Here is a 17,850-nt window from a genome sequence, read left to right as displayed (position 1 = left end):
TCTAAGAGGCAAAACACCACTGACCATTTTGGAACCAGACTGCCCTGACTGAGGCACAGTCTCCCAGCTCCTGCTAGATTTGTGGGTGGAAGGAGAGGCAGGAGCAAGGATTCACAGAATCCAACCCTCTGGCCAAGGCTAGGGCACTTAGAGCAGATCATGTCCAGGTGGGTTTGGAATCCCTCCTGAGATGCAGAGGTTCCACCACCCCTCTGGGCAGACTGTTGCAGGGCTCCACAACACTTAAACTGAAGAAGCTCCTCCTCATTTTGAGATGGAACTTCTCATGTCCAAATTTGTGCCCACTGCCCCTTGCCCTGTCTCTGGGCACCACGGAAGAAAGTATGGTGCCATGCTCCTGACATCCACTCTTGAAGTACTGATCAGCACTGATGAGATCCTCCTCAGGCTGCTCATCTTTAGGCTAAACATCCCCAATTCTCTGAGCCTTTCCTCACTGCAGAGAGGTTCCAGTCCCCTCAGCATCTTTCTAGCCCTTGGCTGTACTCTCTCCAGGAACTCCCTGTCCTTCTTCAACTGGGGAGTCCAGAACTGGACCCAGGACTCCATATGTGGCCTCACCAGGACAGAGTAAATGGGGAGAAGAACCTGCTGGTCACACTTGCTGATGCACCCCAGGATGCCACTTGCCTTCTTGGCCACAGGGGCACATTGCTGGCTCATGGTTGTTCTGTTGTCCACCAGCTCTCCCAAGTTCTTTTCCACAGAGCTGCCCTCCAACAGATCATCCCCCAGCCTGTGTTGATCCATGGGATTGCTCTTCCCCAGATGCAGGACCCTACACTTGCCCTTGTTGAACTCCATGAGGCTCCTCTCTGCCCATGCCTCCAGCCTATGCTCCATCTCCTCTTCCCCTCAGCAGAGAACTCACCCAGTCAGGACGCTCGCTGAGGTCCCCTTGCTGCAGACCTGTGTCTGGAGAGGGTGGGGTGTAATCCTTCACTGGGGTGCTGTACTCCACAGGTCCTGTTCCAGGCAGAGGCAGCTTCAGCAGAGGGTAACTGGGGTTAAGAGAAAATGAAGACAGGTTGTGCTTTGGGTTGAATGAGGCTTTTGGACAGAAGAAGCTAAAAAAAACTAAAATGAGTGGGACATGAAAACCGAGGCCCTGCCAGCCAAACCCAACCTCTGCAGGACAGGAGGAGCTGGTTGGTGTTTCCCCAACACAAGAGGTAAATGGGCTGTCTCCATGGGAAGGGATGACTGGATCCTGGGGGAAGAAGGGATGTTTTCTTGGAGGACCTCACCAAATCACTCTCCATCTCCTCAGAGCCAGCAGTGTTGAAAACAGCAAGCATAGCTACATCTCAGCTATCCTCTCCTAGGAGGGCAGGCTGAGGCAGCTGGACTTGTTCACCCTACAGAAGAAAAGGCTCCAGGGAGACCTTAGAGCAGCCTTTCAGTACCTGAAGGGGATACAAGAAGGCTGCAGAGGGACTGTTTCCACAGGCCTGCAGTGGCAGGACAAGGAGCAATGGTTTGAAATTAGAGCACAGCAGGTTTAGATTGGATGTTAGGAACAAGCTCTGCACCATGAGGGTGGTGGAAGACTGCAACAGGTTGTCTGGGGAGGTAGGTGAGGCCCCATCTCTGGTGAGACTCAGATTGAGGCTCAACAAAGCTCTGAGCAACCTGATGTAGTAGAGAATGTCCCTGCTCAGTGCAGGGAGCTTGGACTAGATGACCTTTAGAGGTCCCCTCCAACCCAAACCTTTCTATGATTGTGTTCAGCTGGCTGCTTCCCTGAGCCAAACCCCAGCCTCATCACCCTTTTCCTCCCTTAAGACTGGAACTGTTGCCCACATTTGCATTGGACCTCAAAGGGCTTTTTATAGTAGCAATAAAACACCAACATAGCTATGAAAGATCTCCTTGCTCCTTAAGAACTAAAGGTTTTGCTCTCTGCAACTCCCTGAAAGGAGGGTGGAGACAGGTAGGGGTTGGTCTCTTCTTGCAATGAACAAGTGACAGGGACAGAGGAAATGGCCTCAAGTTGCCCCAGGGGAGGTTTAGGTTGGACATGAGGAACAAAGAAGGTTCAACCTGAAGATGAGGAGAAACTTCTTTGTTGTGAGGGTGCTGGAGTCCTGTCCCAGGCTGCCTGGAGAGGTTGTGGAATCTCCTTGTGTGGAGAGATGCCAAACTCCCCTGGCCACTGTGACTGCGGGCAAGCTGCTTTAGCTAGGGGAGTTGGACTGGATGATCTCCAGAGGTCCCTTGCAGCCCCACCATGCTGGGATTCTGGGAGCTTCCTCTTTGTTAGAGATTTATTTTTGGCCATCAGGGAAAGAGATGAACACCAGCATGGTCAGGATAAAGTAAGCAGAGAAGAAAAGCTGGGTCTGAAGCACGGGACAGCAAAGCTCAGAAAGAAGTTTGGGATTTGGGAAGGGCCCTTTTAGATGCTCACATGACAGTGCACCCTGACAGCCTCCTGCAAACCCACAAGTAAGGAAACTGGCTGGATATTAGGAAGAAGTTCTTCACAGAGAGAGTGATTTCCCATTGGAATGGGCTGCCCAGGGAGGTGGTGGAGGCACCGTCCCTGGGGGTGTTCAAGAGGAGACTGGATGAGGCACTTAGTGCCATGGTCTGGTTGATTGGTTAGGGCTGGGTGCTAGGTTGGACTGGATGATCTTGGAGGTCTCTTCCAACCTGGTTGATTCTATGATTCTATACACAGCTCAGCTCCGAGCTGCAGCTGCAGAATTTGAGCAAGGGAAGTGCAGTTACCAAGCATGAGGTTAAGTTCAAGCAAAAATGTTCATCCAACTACTTTACATATTTTCAAGACAGCTTAGAGGGCCAAGATGGAGAAGTGCCAGGTCAGCCTGAGGCAGTTGGCAAGGCCACAGAACTACAAACCCAGTAATTGCATATTCTTCCTCCTCCTCCTCAGAATCAAAGCAGAGATCTCCAGCACTCCAGAATAGTCTCTGCTGGTGAATATGAAAGGAAGCAGAGAGCTGCCAAGTCTTAGGTAAGAGGGGAGGTGATGATATCTTGCCTTAAAATAGCTGCCACCCCCATTTTGTACACTGGGGAAGAAGCTTTTAGCCCATTTCCAGCCTAAACTGTCCCAGAGATAGCAGAGCCTGAGATCCCATCAAAAGTGAGAGAGCTGGAATTTGATTAAAGGGGTCTGGCCAGAGGGGAGAGAAGATTTTGGCAGCAGCAGTGCTCTGGTCAGCCTTGCTAAGCAGACAAACAAGGTGGGACTTGATCTTAGAGGTCTTTTCCAACCTTAATGATACTGTCAGGTCTGTTGCTGAACAAATGAGGTTTGCTCTGCCCTGACCCTCCAAAGTCTGCACGGAGGAAGTGAAGATTCCCCCTGCTGTGTGCTGCGAGGTGCTGCAAAGCCTCATTACACAGCTTCCTTCGAGTTTCATCAGGTGGTGCCATAGGAGACTCTGCGCTCTGTGGATGCAGAAGATGGAGAGGCTAAGAGCAACTCAGCTCCCCTGGTTGTCACAGAAGACAACACAAGCCTGGAAGACACTGAAGTGTTCTTCTAGAAGGACATCCAGGGAAGTGCACACGCAGAGGGCTCTGCCTCCAGCCAGTTCTACAGTAGCAGAACCTGGTGCCTCAGTCAAATTATGACCATCAGGAAAGGCTCACCCTCTGGAATTCTCCTACCCCTGCTTCACAGAGTCAGCTGCTGGATTTTACATCCTTCAACTCAAAAGTCTTCTTCAGAACCACAGGAACTTCAGATGTAACCCAAAGAGCAGAGTTATGGCCACCACCTGCTCTTCTCTGAGCTGAGGAGGAGGAAATGCTCCTGTGTCAGACAGGCTTATGGTGACACTTCACTAAGGAGAAGTAAAACCCAGACAGTGAGAGGCTCAGGTAAGTGTCTCTGTAAAGAACAGGAATGCTGCTTCATGGAGATCCATTTAAGAGAGATGACAAAAATCAATGTCATCAACAATGCCTCAGCACCAGTGAGGCTACAGCACGAGTACCGGATGCACTTTTGGGCTCCTCACTCTAGGAAGGACATTGAGGGGTTGGAGAGAATCCAGAGAAGGGCAATGGAGCTGGTGAAGGGTCTGGAGAAGAGGGTTGGTGAGAAGCACCTGAAGGACCTGGAGTTGTTGAGCCTGGAGAAAAGGAGGCTGAAAGCAGACCTTGTGGCTCTCCAACTCCCTGAAAGGAGGTTGGAGCCAGGTGGGGTTTGGTCTCCTCCCCCAAAGAAGAAGTGACAGAAAAAGAGAAAATGGCCTGACATTGTGCTAGGAGAGGTTTGGGTTGCACATGAGAAGCAATGTCTTCCCCTTGAGGGTTGCCTGGAGGGATTTCAAAGTCATGGAGATGTGGTGCTGAGGGCCATGTTTTAGTGGTGCCCTGGGTTAACACTTGCACTTAATGATCTTGGAGGTATTTTCCAACCTTATTGATTCTGTGATTCAACAGGAAGATGTGTGGAAAAGAAGCAACTAGCCAACAAAATCAACACCTGCAGAACACACAGAAAGACAAGGGCTGAAGAAGAGCACAAGCTTGAAGTTGAACACACTGAGCAAGGCTGGAGGTAAATGTCAACTCTCACTCTCCTCATTGTTCATTCCTGGCTTTGGAGTCCACCACCAGGACTTGCTTGGGGCTTGTTTTGTTTTAATTTATTGCTTTATTTTCCTTGCTCACTTTGTTTTTACTATTTCCTTATTAAACTACATGGAAATATTTCATCCTTTTGTCCCTCAAAACCAGAGATGACAAAGATCTATTGGGCTACAAAACAAAGCAGCTGCCAGGAGAGGCCACAAGCGAGGGAAACCTGAGCACACTCGTGGTGTTGCTACCAGAACCCCACAAAGAGCAGCACCCAAGCACTTGGTGTGCCTTACCAGCAGGCCAGAATGCAGAGGCCAGTGAAGAGGATGATGGGGATGGGGTAGGAAGCACACAGCAGCCCGTGGTTGTAGAAGGCTCGCGATATCCTCTCGCGCAGTCTGTCAGTCAGGGTCATCCTCGACCGTCGTCACCTGGTTGCCATCCCGGGACAGGTCAGGGGCTTGGACAACTCCAGCATGTGCAATGCTTCAGCAAAGGCACCGTGTCCAGCTAGGAGGGGGGCAGGAGGCAAGGTGGTGAGAAAAAGAAACAAAGAAATCCTACCAATTTGTTTTACAAAGACCTCCAGTGCTGGACCTCCTCAGGAGGATTAGACGTTGGACAGGTTAGACATTGGAGAGATGAGATAGAGCCATGGCTGAGGCCAAAGGGATGAAGTGCCACAAAGCCAAGGGCTGGGTCTTGCCCTTGGCTTACAACAACCCCAGGGAGGCTCCAGGCTGGGGGCAGAGGGGCTGGAAACTGCCTGGTGGGGTAGGACTTGAGGGAATTGGTGAGAGCAGCTGAAAGGAGACAGGGTGTGCACAAGTGGCCAAGAAGGCCACCAGCATCCTGGCCTGGATCAGCAGTGGTGTGGCCAGCAGGAGCAGGGCAGGGATTGCACCTCTGTACTGGGCACTGGTGAGGCTACTCTTTGAATCCTGGGTGCAGTTATGGGCTCCCCAACTTCCTGAAAGGAGGCTGAAGGCAGAGGGGGTTTGGTCTCTTCTCCCAAGGAACAAGTGACAGGACCAGAGGAAACAGCCTCATGTTGCCCCAGGGGAGGTTAGGAGAAACATCTTCCCTGAAAGGGTTCTCAAACACTGCAGCAGGCTGTCCCTGGAAGGGTTTAGAAGTGGCAGAGCTGTGGTGCTGAGGGCTGTGGCTTAGCACCAGGCATGGCTGACTCAGATCATGGCTGGACTCAAAGGCCTTTCCAACCAAAACAAGAGCATGATTCTCAGATCCTGTTCCAGCAGAGGGACAGGTCACACGTTGCACATGGGAGGTCCTAGGGAGGACACTGTGACTGATGGTGGGAGCTTGGAGAGGCACAGAAGGACCACGTTGGATCCATTCCTACTTTACCAAGCTCACTTTTAAGTGCTACAAAAGCCCTAAGGAGAGGCTTAGGCTATAAATGATTAATTCAATAATAAAGCACAACCCAAACTTCTAGGAAAGGTGGAGCAAAAGAAACCTGCTCTGGATGCCAGACAGACTTGTTTTGTCCAGTTCCAAGCCAGGACTTCTCCAAGATGATTATGTTTTTATCTGAGAGGAAATAAACACATTTTTTCCTGGTCTCTCCAGAACAAGACTGGGGCAACACAAGACTCAAAGCAGATGGAATAAAGTTGCTTTGGCCACAGGAATATGCCATTAATGATTGAGCTGGAGAATTCAATACAAGTCCTGACCCCAGGCTAACCATTAAAAATCAGTTGGCCACAACGTTCTGAACAACTCCCCTTCACCTCCTGAACAAAAACATCAGAGGAGAAGGTCTGAGGGGTTCACACAGGCAAGAAATCTATCGATTGACAGGTGACTGCCTCAGGGATTCACAGAACCATTTGGTGGGAAGGGACCTTAAAGGTCATCCAGCTCCAATCCCCCTGGCACTGGCAGGGGGACACCTCCCACTAGCTCAGGTTGCTCAAGGCCTCATCCAACCTGGGGCATTCATAACCTCCTTGGGCAACCTGTTGCAGTGTCTCATCATCACCCTCACTGCAAAGAATTGCTTTCTAAGCCCCAGAATTGGGTGAGCCTCAAATGTTCTGAAGCTGGGGGAGGTACTTCATGTGCTGCTTGGTTTCTCCCCTCTCTTAAACATCCACTTTCAGCTAGGAGGGAGGGAAGACAACCCCCAAGTACAGCTACTCTGCTTTTCCACCTCAAATGAAATCCTGTTTGATGCCCACAGGACCACTTCACAATGTTCCACCTCTTCCCCCTGAGGGGTGCATCTAAACACAATCAGATAGTCAGCACCAGAAGCACCAGGAGATTGCCCTAATGACCAAATGGATACAGAATTGGGCTCCAACCTCTTAGCAAAGCACAACATCTTCCCAGAGGGATCAATATCCCTTTCCTGGATGCAGACAACTGCAGCTTGCTGCAGCTCCAGGATTTTGGGGGAGGGGAGAGATGAGAAATGTGCTCTTGCTGCCCGGATGAGGCTGGTGAGAGCCAAGATCCTATACATCGTGGAGTCATGGAATGGTTTAGGTAGGAATGGACCTTTAAAAGTCATCTAGTTAAAGTCCCTGCAGTCAGCAGGGACATCTGCAACTAGAGCAGACTGCTCAGGGCCCCAAACAACCTGACCTGGACTAGTGCCAGGGATAGGGCATCTTCACCTCTCAGGGCAACCTGGGACAGGGTCTCAATACTCTCGAGTTACAAGAGCCTCTCCCTCCTCTTCAGTCTGAACCTCTCTTTTCAGTTCAAACCATCACCCCTGGTTCTGTCACAACAGGCTCTGCTCAAAAGTCTGGCCCCAGTTTTTTGATCACCCCTTGAAGCATTGAAGGCCACCAGAAGGTCTCCCTGGAGCCTTCTCTTCTCCAGGCTGAACAAGCACAACTCTCTCAGCTTCCAGCCCTCCCAGCATTGCTGTGGCCCCCTCTGACCCCGCTCCAACAGATCCCTGTCCCTGCTGTGCCGAGTACTCCAAGCTCCTTTAGTTTAAACCATCACTGGATGATCTCCAGAGGTCCTTTCCAAACCTCACCGTGCTGGGATTCAGGGAATCTCAGAAAACTCCTCCTGATTGCTAGATTTGCTGCCAGAAAGCAAGGAGTGACCAGTTAAGGAAGAAAAGGAGAACATCTCCTTAATCTGAAGCTGACAGATGCTGAATGCCACAACTTTCCCCAAGACAAAAGCTTTTATCTCACTCAACAGCAGTTAAGTGTCCCAGATTCTTTACATTTCTGCCTGAAAGCCTTCACAGGTCTACCCTTGACCACCTAAGTACAGGAGAGGGCAGCTAATAGCTGCAGCTCAGACCACAGGAGTCCAGTGTGACCTCACAGGCAAAACTACCAGAGATGAAAATGCCTCCTTGTTTTTTTTTCAAGTCTAGTCAACATCTCAGTTGGCCAAAAAAGAAATGCTCTGGGATCAGGCCTTAGCTTTAGGTGTCACAAAACCAGACCCAGGAGATAGTGAGGACAGGAGGGAGGGGAAAAAAGAAGGAAAAATGAAAAACTAAAAAAAAATATCACCACTTTGTAGTGACCTTTCTTGGACTTCAACTCACAAAGTAAGGTGCTCGGTCTGGTCACCTAAACTCTTCACATGAGTTTCTACTCAAAGCTCAGCTGGGTAAAGTAGACCAACATGGTCCTTCTGTGCCTCTCCAAGCTCCCATCATTAGCCACAGCATCCTCTCTGGACTTCCCATCTCCCATGTGTGTGACCTGTCCCTCTGACAGACACAATCACAGGAACGTTTGCGTTGGAAGAAAGCTTTAAGGTCATGGAGTTCAATCGTTCCCTAACTCAGCCATGTCTGGTGCTAAACCATGGCCCTCAGCACCTCCTTTCTGCCACTTTTAAACCTCTCCAGGGATGAGAATTCAACCACCTCCCTGGGGAGCCTGCTGCAGTGTTTGAGAACCTTTTCAAGGAAGAAGTTTCTCATGTCCAACCTAGACCTCCTCTGGGACAACTTGAGGCTGTTTCCTTTTGTTGTATCACTTGTTCCTTGGGAGAAGAGACCAAGCCCCATGAGGCTTCAGCCTCCTTTCAGGGAATTGCAGGAGCCAGAAGGTCTCTCTTTTCTCCAGGCTCAACAACCTCAGGTCCCTCAGCTGCTCCACACCAGACCTCTTCTCCAGACTCTTCATCAGATTTGTTGCCCTTCTCTGGACTTACTCCAGAGAATAATTCCCTCCATATCCATTCTGGAGTGAGTGGCTCAAAACTGACCCCAGGATTTGAGGTGTGGCCTCACCAGTGCCCAGTCCATAGGGACAATCCCTGCCCTGTTCTTGCTGGGCACATATTTATCCTTCCCAAGAGGATCCCATCACTGTGGCAGCCCCAGATGGGGAATTTCAGAAGCTTTCCTGCCCCAGCTGCATATTTGGGAAGGAACAAAGAGGAAAGAAGAGTGCTGAGTAAAAATGAGGACTTCCAGAGGTCACTTAGCTGCTCACAGCTGCTGCCAGCAGCAGATCAATTTGCTGCTGTTGTCTCAGCACCGAGGGCAAGGCAGGCACAGGGACCATTAGCAGTAATTTGCCCTGTGCCAGCATCCATCAAACCAAGGCAGGCTCCCTGGAGATGGCACAGGCACAAGAGCAGCCTTCTGCCTTCAAAGTTATCATGAAATAAGTGGGAACAGCAGGATCCATGCTGCTGGAGACAAAATTAGCCAGACTGATCCAAATCTGTGCTGTCAGAAGGGAAAAAAGGTTCTCTGGGCTCCAGTTTCGATGTTGAGTCTCAGGATAGGGTCCACAGATGACAAAACCTCTCTCATATCCATGGGCCACTTCCTCTACAGGGACATCTTCACACACACCCCATGGCTACAGGTGTTTTGAATCATCCTCACCAGCCTCCATTCAACCTGCAAACATCTCTCTGATCTCTGCTCAGCCCTCGCTGCAGAAGGACTCACTACAAAGACCTCTCAAAACCAAGTGGACTCTAAGAGTTTCCCTGTAGGTGCAGAAAATGACTAGATGTTGGATCACTGAAAGGAAAAGCTAATCTTCTTGCCCTTTGTTAGACTGTAGAGGTGGTTCATGACCTCAAGACTCAAGGAGCTACCACAGGTTTGATCCCTCCAGTAAAATAACTGGTGCCAGCTGTCGGAGCTGTCACATCCCAGCACAAGGGCAAAGGGGAAGGAAGGGAAGAACAACCCTTGAGCACCCAATCCTCCCACTCTTCAAGTCTGACCAAGTCTGGAGTCTCCCCCAGTCAGAGTCAGGGATGAACCACTCTTCTGAAGCCTTCAGAGGTGGGAAAACACAAAATGAGCTCAAGACACTGACTTCTCTTCACAGAAGCACCACACGAACAGCTCCAACACCAAGTCCCTACTCTCCACTTGCATTCCCATGAGAAGAACAGAGTGCTTTGTGCTGTGGAAGTACACAGAGGTCATGTGGGAACAGAACATTTCCTATGGGAAAATCCTGACATGCTGGAAGCTGGTATCTAGAAGGGTTGGTGTGAAAAACCAGCACAGTTGATCCTGACATAAGGCTCCAGAAGAGTCTGTATCTTCTCAGCTGGGGATCCTTGGGCACTTCTCACATTCAACAAGTAGAAACTCTTCAATCAATTACACACAAACACCATTCCCACCACCCCAGGACAGCCTGAACAGCACTGAGTTCTTCAACCAGGTTTCAATATTCAAGAGTGTGGCCAGCAGTACCAAGCCAGGGACTCCTGGGCTGGGCACTGCTGAGGCTACACCTCAAATCCTGGGGTCAGTTTCGGGCCCCTCACTACAAGAAGGACATTGAAGGACTGGAGTGTGTCCAGAGAGGGCTGGAAGCCCTCTGCTGTGAGACCAGGCAGAGAGAGTTGGGCTTGTTCAGCCTGGAGAAGAGAAGGCTGCAGGGAGACCTTCTGGTGGTTTTCAGTGCTTGAAGAGGACAGTCAGAAAGCTGGGGGCAGAGTTTTCAGCAGGGCCTGCTGTGATATAGGACAAGGGATGATGGCTTGAACTTGGAGAGGGAGATTTCAAGAAACACACAGCTAAGCTGTGGGAATCCTCCCCCCAGGACATTGTTTATAGCAAGTTTAGATGACTGAGCAGGTGAACACTTGGACACGAGTGGAGCAGCTCCGCTGAGCACCAGGCCAAGGTATTCCTCTGGCTTGGGAAGCCTCTCAGCCACAAACCACTTCTCCTAAGCACCACCACTGGCTGCCAGCACCCAGAGCATTTTCCTCACTCATACACTTTGGCCCTGGACTGAACACTGCTCAGAAAGCACTGACCTCCCAGGCCACCCGTCTGACCCAGCTGCTGTCCTCATGTGCTGCACCTCACGTGGTCACTTTGGAACCATCCACTGCTTTTTGTTTATCCGTGGAGCTGCTCTACAACAGCAGGGGAATCACTTGGTCTTAAAAATACCACAGGTCTGATGCAACACCCACATGGGGTTAGGCACCAGAGCATCACCAGCAAAGCCACCTCCCACTTTAAGGAGAGAGTCTGGCCTGGTGCAGAATGCTCCACATGGAGGAACTCAATCAATTTTTCACTCTCTGCCTGGCTCAGATGGCACCTCCCAGGTTCCAGTTTGTGCCCATTACCCCTTGTCCTGTCCCTGGGCACCACTGACAAGAGTTTGGCCCCAGCCTCTTGCTCCCATGGTCCCTTAAAGAAGATTCCCTCTGGGTCTGCTCTTCTCCAGGTTCACAGCCCCAGGGCTCTCAGCCTTTCCTCCTCACAGAGATGCTTCAGGCCCCTCAGCAGCTTCCCAGCCTCCCCTGGACTCTCTTCAGTAGTTCTCTGTCTCTCTTGAACTGGGGAGCCCATGACTGGACCCAGGACTCCAGCTGTGGCCTCACAGCTGTAGGATAAATGGGAGAGAAAACACCCCCTCAACCTGCTGACCACACTCTTCTTCACAATCCCAGGAGACCATTGGTCTTCTTGGCCACGAGGGCACATTGCTGGCTTCATGGACAACGTGTCCCCCAGCACTGTCAGTTCCTTCTACTGCAAAGCAGCTCCACAGAGGTCAGCCCCTCAGCTGTACTGGTGCAGGTGGTAATTCTGTCCTAGGAGCCCTCTGTCCTTCCATCCTTTTCCCTCAACCATCCTTTGAATGCGACTCACCAGTGGGCTTTGGTGATCAACTTTGATGCACCTCGAGTATTAATGTCCTGGTTCACAGCCTGAATTGGGTTGTTTGCCTTCTAGAAGACAATTCCGCCCTCCCAATGGCTCAGAAACAGCTGTGAGGTCACTCCACCACTTTCAAACAGGCTTCATAACACAGTCCAGATACCATCAGCAGAAGTTTCCTGACCAACTGCAAACAAAGTTTATGCATCAAACATTATTATTTCCCTGAAAAACACCTTGTAAAAACACCCTAAACAACTCTCAAAGGGCTCTCATTTCAGAAGGAGGATTTGGTTACTGGGTTCCTCCCGACACAAGAGTTCCTAAAGCTTCTGGGTTTGGCAGCAAAACAGAAGGCTGCTTTTGGCTCCCTGGGGAATTGTGCTTCCCTCTCTACAGCTCCCGAGGTATTTTCACTCCTAGCTCCGGAAGGCTGGGAGTTTTGGCTGTGTCCATCATCTAGCTAAGAGGGACTGTCTCACAAGCAGGATACTAATGGTGGCAGAAATAAAGGAGGCAAAGAGTACAGCCAACACCACCACTCTGATGAGTTAGTCCATGAAGCAGCAAGCAAAAATCAAGATGAAAACCCCACCATGTCTTTCCCTGCATTGCTCCCTCCGAGTTCACCACCAAACCTTCAACCTGAGCAGTTTCCTTTACAAAGAAGTCTGCACTTGGAGATCTTGCAGCTGGAGAAGCTCCCTGAGAGGCACAGGGGAAGGTGAGAGCCTGTAAGGTGACTCACCTTGGTGGGATTGGTTTTCAGCAGGTTCCAGGTTACAGCAGCAACATTTGGTGAGACTGGTTCAGGGCCTCCCAGCTTCCCAGAAGGGAGCTTTTGTCATCTCCACCATCCAACACAACTAAATATTTTTCTTCCCCATAATCACTGATCAGAAACCTCAGACCAGCAAATCACTGAGCTCTTTCTTCCCAACAGCAAAACAATCCCCAAACCACTCTGTCAGACAAGCCCCCAAGACTGACTCCAACACTGTCCTCTCCAAACAACCCCACCATTATTCCTTCTGCATCTCTCTCACAAGGCTCCATACAAGATTCATTCAGTTTTTAGCAGAGAAAACACAATCCCCCTGCCCTCCTCATTCAGCAGTGCTCTCCTGCCACAGCTGAAATCCTCTTTCCCTGGCAGCAGGCTCAGGATTTTGTTCTCTTCCCAAGGGAATCCCGTTACGCAGGAAGGACAGTGGCTGCTCTCAACCACCAGGACTGTGGCATCACCCTAGGACACAAATTAAATGATTCATTTAAGACAACCACCTTCAACTTCATGTTCTCCACTTTGCTTTTGGTATTCTGGTTTCAAGAACATCCAACAGAGGATGAAACAGAAAGCTGCAGATCAGAGAACTGCCTGATGCTCCTTCAGCCCTTCCCTTCTGGTCCTTTAAGTCCTGGAGAAGCTATAAACCTGGGGCAGGGCAACCTCTGCTATCAATGGAGAGTGGATGGAAAGCAGCCCTGAGGAGGAGGACTTGGTGCTGGGGGGTGAGAAGCTGGAGGTGAGCCAGCACTAAGAGCTGCCAGCCCAGACTCAGCATCAGCCTGGGCTGATCCCCAGCAGTGTTTGCAGCAGGGGCAGGGAGGGGATTCTGCCCCTCTGCTGAGACCTCACCTGCAGTGCTGGGGACAGCTCTGGAATCCTCGGCACAGCAGGGACAGGGACCTGTTGGAGCAGGGCCAGAGTGGGCCACAGTAATGCTGGGAGGGCTGGAAGTTGAGAGAGTTGAGCTTGTTCAGCCTGGAGAAGAGAAGGCTGCAAGGACACCTTCTGGTGGCCTCAGTGCTTCAAGGGGACAATCAGCAAGCTGGGGCCAGACTTTTGAACAGGGCCTGCTGTGACAGGACAAGGGGTGATGGTTTGATGATGAGGGAGATTCAGACTGGAGAGAAGGAATTTTTTTCCCACTGAGGGTGGTGAGAGACTGTCCCAGGTTGCCCAGAGAGGTGGCAGATGCCCCATCCACGCCAGAATGTTTGGGGCCATGAACACCCTGCTCTAGCTGCAGATGTCCCTGCTGACTTCAGGGGGTTGGACTGGATGATCTTCCTTTCCAACCCAAACTATGCTGTCAAGTCTCTGATTCTATGAAGACATCACAGCCAAAGAACACTTCTAAAGCTCAGCCTCCATCTACGGAAGTGTTTTACACTCAGGACCAACTTCCTGGGACAAAGCCCCGTTGCTTCCTCCTGGCTCATACAGGACCTGGCAGGCAGGATGGTGCTGCCCATCACCGGGGCTCCACACTGCCACAGCAAGCTGAAGAGAGACTGTTGTGAAACTGGAGAAAGCTGCTGCCCCTCCCCAGACAGACAGGGGAGAGCTGTCTGTCCCCACCAAAAGTATCGAGTGAAGGAGGAACAGAAAGGAGGATTCCCAGGGTCTGTGGGATCGCTGCACTGCTGCTGCTCCACTACCACCTTCCTCCCCTTCCTTCCTGACCAAGTGCCCTCCCTCTGCTCAGCAAGCTGTAGCTAGTCTATTTTTCCAACTCTTTCCTCCCCAAAAATCAGGAGGGAAAGAGACTTTTCTCTCCATAATGATGTGAGCACTGACAACACACAGGCACAGCAACCCCCGAAATGAAACTCCTGAAATTACCAGGGAGTCACTCAGCAGCTGTCTTCAGACAAGCTCATTCATCACTGAGACTCTAACACTTCAAACACTGTTTTAACACTCCCAAGACAAAACTTGCTCCTTCTTTGCTCTTTTTTGTGATGTTATATTTGAACCAGGTGTGGGAAAAACAAACAGCTCTGTTATCAGGTGAAGGTTTGGAAGCAAAAAGCCAGAGCAGGATCGTTCTGGTGGGAGGGCTCTGGGGTGAACAGCCCCCATGCTGAGTGCAAATCCCAGGGTGTTTTCCTTCCTTCTGAACTCCAGCCAGCTAATCTCCTTTCTGCATTACACAACAGCTCCTGTAATCCTAAATTTATCACCCTAGTCCACTGTCATAACACTTCTGGGTTTCACAAAGGGTGAGATCATGCCTCAGTTTTGCCCCTCTCACGAAACAGAAGCTTGATTTTTTGTCAGCAACCCTGGTAAAAAAGTAAGTGGGTGATGGATTCAGGAGATACTGGCATGAAAGGCAGCAATCCTTTCCTCAGGGCTCTCCCAAACACAAACCCACAACCACACCACTCCAGGAGTCGAACATCTCCTTGCTCATTACATTAGAAAATAACCACAATGTTCATCCAGTCTCAACTCAGTTGATTCCCAAATATTACTTGAAAGATGAGGGGGATTAGGCAAAGAGAAGGGACTCTGCAGCAACATGGCATCACCACAGAGTGAAGCTCTCTGCAAGTACTGTGTCCAGTTCTAGTGCCTCCAACATAGGGACTGTTAGAGAGGGTCCAGAGAGGCCATGAAGATGACCAGGGGGCTGAAAAACTTCCCCTATGAGGACAGGATGAGAGAATTGGACTGAGAAAGCTTGGGGGAGGCCACAGAGGAGCTTCCAGTGTCTGAAGTGAGCTAGAGGAGAGCTGGGAAGGGAGTTTTTACAAGGGCTTGTAGCAACAAGATGAATGGCAATGGATTGGAGCTGGAAGAGGGGAGGGTTAGACCAGAGTCTGGGAAGAAATTCTGTACAGTGAGGGTGGTGAGACACTGGAACAAGTTGCCCAGTGAGGCTGTGGATGCCCCTTCCCTGAAGGTGTTCAAGGCCAGGCTGAATGGGGCATTGAGGAACCCTGTCCACTGGAAAGTGCCCTTGCCTATGGCAGGGCGATTGGAACTAGATGATCTTTAAGGCCCTTTCTAACTCAAACCATTCTATGAAAAGTTGTGGTTCCAAAGTGGTCAGTGAGCTACTGATGTGCACAGCACACCTGGCAGAGGGTTCTACTCCACATTTCAGTCATTCCCATACTCAGGCATTTTTTCTTAGAATCACAGAACTGCCGAGTTTGGAAGCAACCTCTGAGATCAAGTCCAACTGCTCACCGACAGCTCCATCCCACCACTGCTAAACCACTTTCACTAAACCATGTCCCTCAGCACCACACCCACATGGCTTTTAAATACCTCCAGGGACAGTGACTCCACCACCTCCCTGGGCAGCCTGTTCCAATGCCTGAGAACCCTTCCTGGAACAATTTTTCCTCATATCCAGCCTAGCACAACTTTAGGCAGTTTCCTCTTGTCCTGTCACTTGTTACGTGTGAGAAGAGACCAACTCCTACCTCTCTCCAACCTCCTTTCAGGGAGTTGTAGAGGGTGATGAGGTCTCTCCTCAGCTCCCTCAGCTGCTCCTCACAAGACTTATCTTCGAGGCCCTTCATGAGTTTAATTTGCTTTTCCTTGAACCTGCTCCAGCATCTCAATGTCCTTCTTGGAGTAAGGACCCCTTCTGCCTCCCCATAAAGCCTGTTCTCCTGACTCCACATCCCTTTACCAGTTTAGTCCCATTCTACCACCACTGACCCACCAAAACTTCCCACATCCCTTTCTCGGACTTGTTTCCTCACGTTTTCCCTCCTTTCCTCCCTGCTCCAGCACAGTGACACCTCAGGGTGACAAATCCTGCTTTCCCACGTATTAAACGCTCCCCGTTTGCATCTCAGTTCCTTCCCAATCCTCCTCCAGGCCCTTCGCAGTAGTCGGCAGCCCCAACCTTCCCTCAAACACCATTTGCATCTCCCAGAGGGTACAGGAGCCCCCTCCGCAGCCCTCAGCACGGCACCACGCTCTGCAGACAGGCAATCCAAGTCCTGCTAACACCCAAAACCTCGCTGATGGTCAGAAAACACACACAGAGGGTACAGGAGCCCCCTCCGCAGCCCTCAGCACGGCACCACGCTCTGCAGACAGGCAAATCAACTCCTGCTAACACCCAAAACCTCGCTGATGGTCAGAAAACACACACAGAGGGTACAGGAGCCCCCTCCGCAGCCCTCAGCACGGCACCACGCTCTGCAGACAGGCAAATCAACTCCTGCTAACACCCAAAATCTCGGTGATGGTCAGAAAACACACACGGAGGGTACAGGAGCCCCCTCAGCACGGCACCACGCTCTGCAGACAGGCAAATCAACTCCTGCTAACACCCAGAATCTCGCTGATGGTCAGAAAACACACACAGAGGGTACAGGAGCCCCCTCAGCACGGCACCACGCTCTGCAGACAGGCAAATCAACTCCTGCTAACACCCAGAATCTCGCTGATGGTCAGAAAACACACACAGAGGGTACAGGAGCCCCCTCAGCACGGCACCACGCTCTGCAGACAGGCAATCCAAGTCCTGCTAACACCCAAAATCTCGGTGATGGTCAGAAAACACACACAGAGGGTACAGGAGCCCCCTCAGCACGGCACCACGCTCTGCAGACAGGCAAATCAACTCCTGATAACACCCAGAATCTCGCTGATGGTCAGAAAACACACACGGAGGGTACAGGAGCCCCCTCAGCACGGCACCACGCTCTGCAGACAGGCAAACCAAGTCCTGCTAACACCCAAAACCTCGCTGATGGTCAGAAAACACACACAGAGGAAATAAAACCCAACCCACGCAACCCCCGGTCAGAGGCACCCACCACGCTCCACGCCCAAGGAACGCCGAAATGACCTGAAAACCCAACAGCTTGAAGGAGCCCCCCCTTTTACACCCACCGCCCCACAATCTGACGCTGCTCCCCAGGCAGAGACAGCCACCCGTGAGGCAGGTTGGCCATCCAGGCAAGGGGCTAGCCCTCACCTGTTCCAGCGGGGAGAGGCCTCAAGGCCTCAGCCCCCCTCAGGACCCGGGCGAGGGTGACAGGGAGGTGGTTACGGGACCGTTAAAGCGAGGGGGGTGGGACCCGCCCCCCACGCACCCCTAAGGCGCCCCCCTATAGAGCAGCGGGGGGGATTCGGTGCCGATCTCGGGCCGCTCGCGTCTCTCCTCACCTTACCGACGGGGAGCCGTCTCCTCCTGACCTCTGACCCTTCCCCGCTCCGTCCGTCCGCCCGCCCGCCTCGGGTTAACGTTCTAGAGCACTTTGTTTTCTTTCGGGGCGGGGGGGAGGTTTGACCGCCCAAACCCCAGCGTCTCACTGCTGCTCTTTGGCTCGGGCCCTTTTCTGAAGCCCGGCTCGGTGTAACCCACCCCCTCCCGCCCTCTCCC

General features: G+C 51.4%; 1 protein-coding gene across 1 annotated transcript in view; it reads right to left on the bottom strand.

Moving 5' to 3' along the window:
- Positions 1-17,850, bottom strand: part of SCAP (SREBF chaperone) — a 41,992-nt gene extending 24,142 nt beyond the window's left edge. The window contains exons 1-3 of the mRNA XM_064162452.1: positions 17,634-17,850; positions 4,878-5,094; positions 893-1,022 (exon numbers count right to left, since the gene is read on the bottom strand). Of these exons, the coding sequence (XP_064018522.1) occupies positions 893-1,022; positions 4,878-4,999 (252 nt within the window). The 5' untranslated portion in view covers positions 5,000-5,094; positions 17,634-17,850. The remainder of the gene's footprint in view (positions 1-892; positions 1,023-4,877; positions 5,095-17,633) is intronic.

The sequence above is a fragment of the Pogoniulus pusillus genome, chromosome 23 (assembly GCF_015220805.1).
Source record: "Pogoniulus pusillus isolate bPogPus1 chromosome 23, bPogPus1.pri, whole genome shotgun sequence".
NCBI classification, from domain to species: Eukaryota; Metazoa; Chordata; class Aves; order Piciformes; family Lybiidae; genus Pogoniulus; species Pogoniulus pusillus.
Note: the sequence above shows the minus strand (reverse complement) of the source record. Positions and strands in the feature narration are given on the sequence as shown.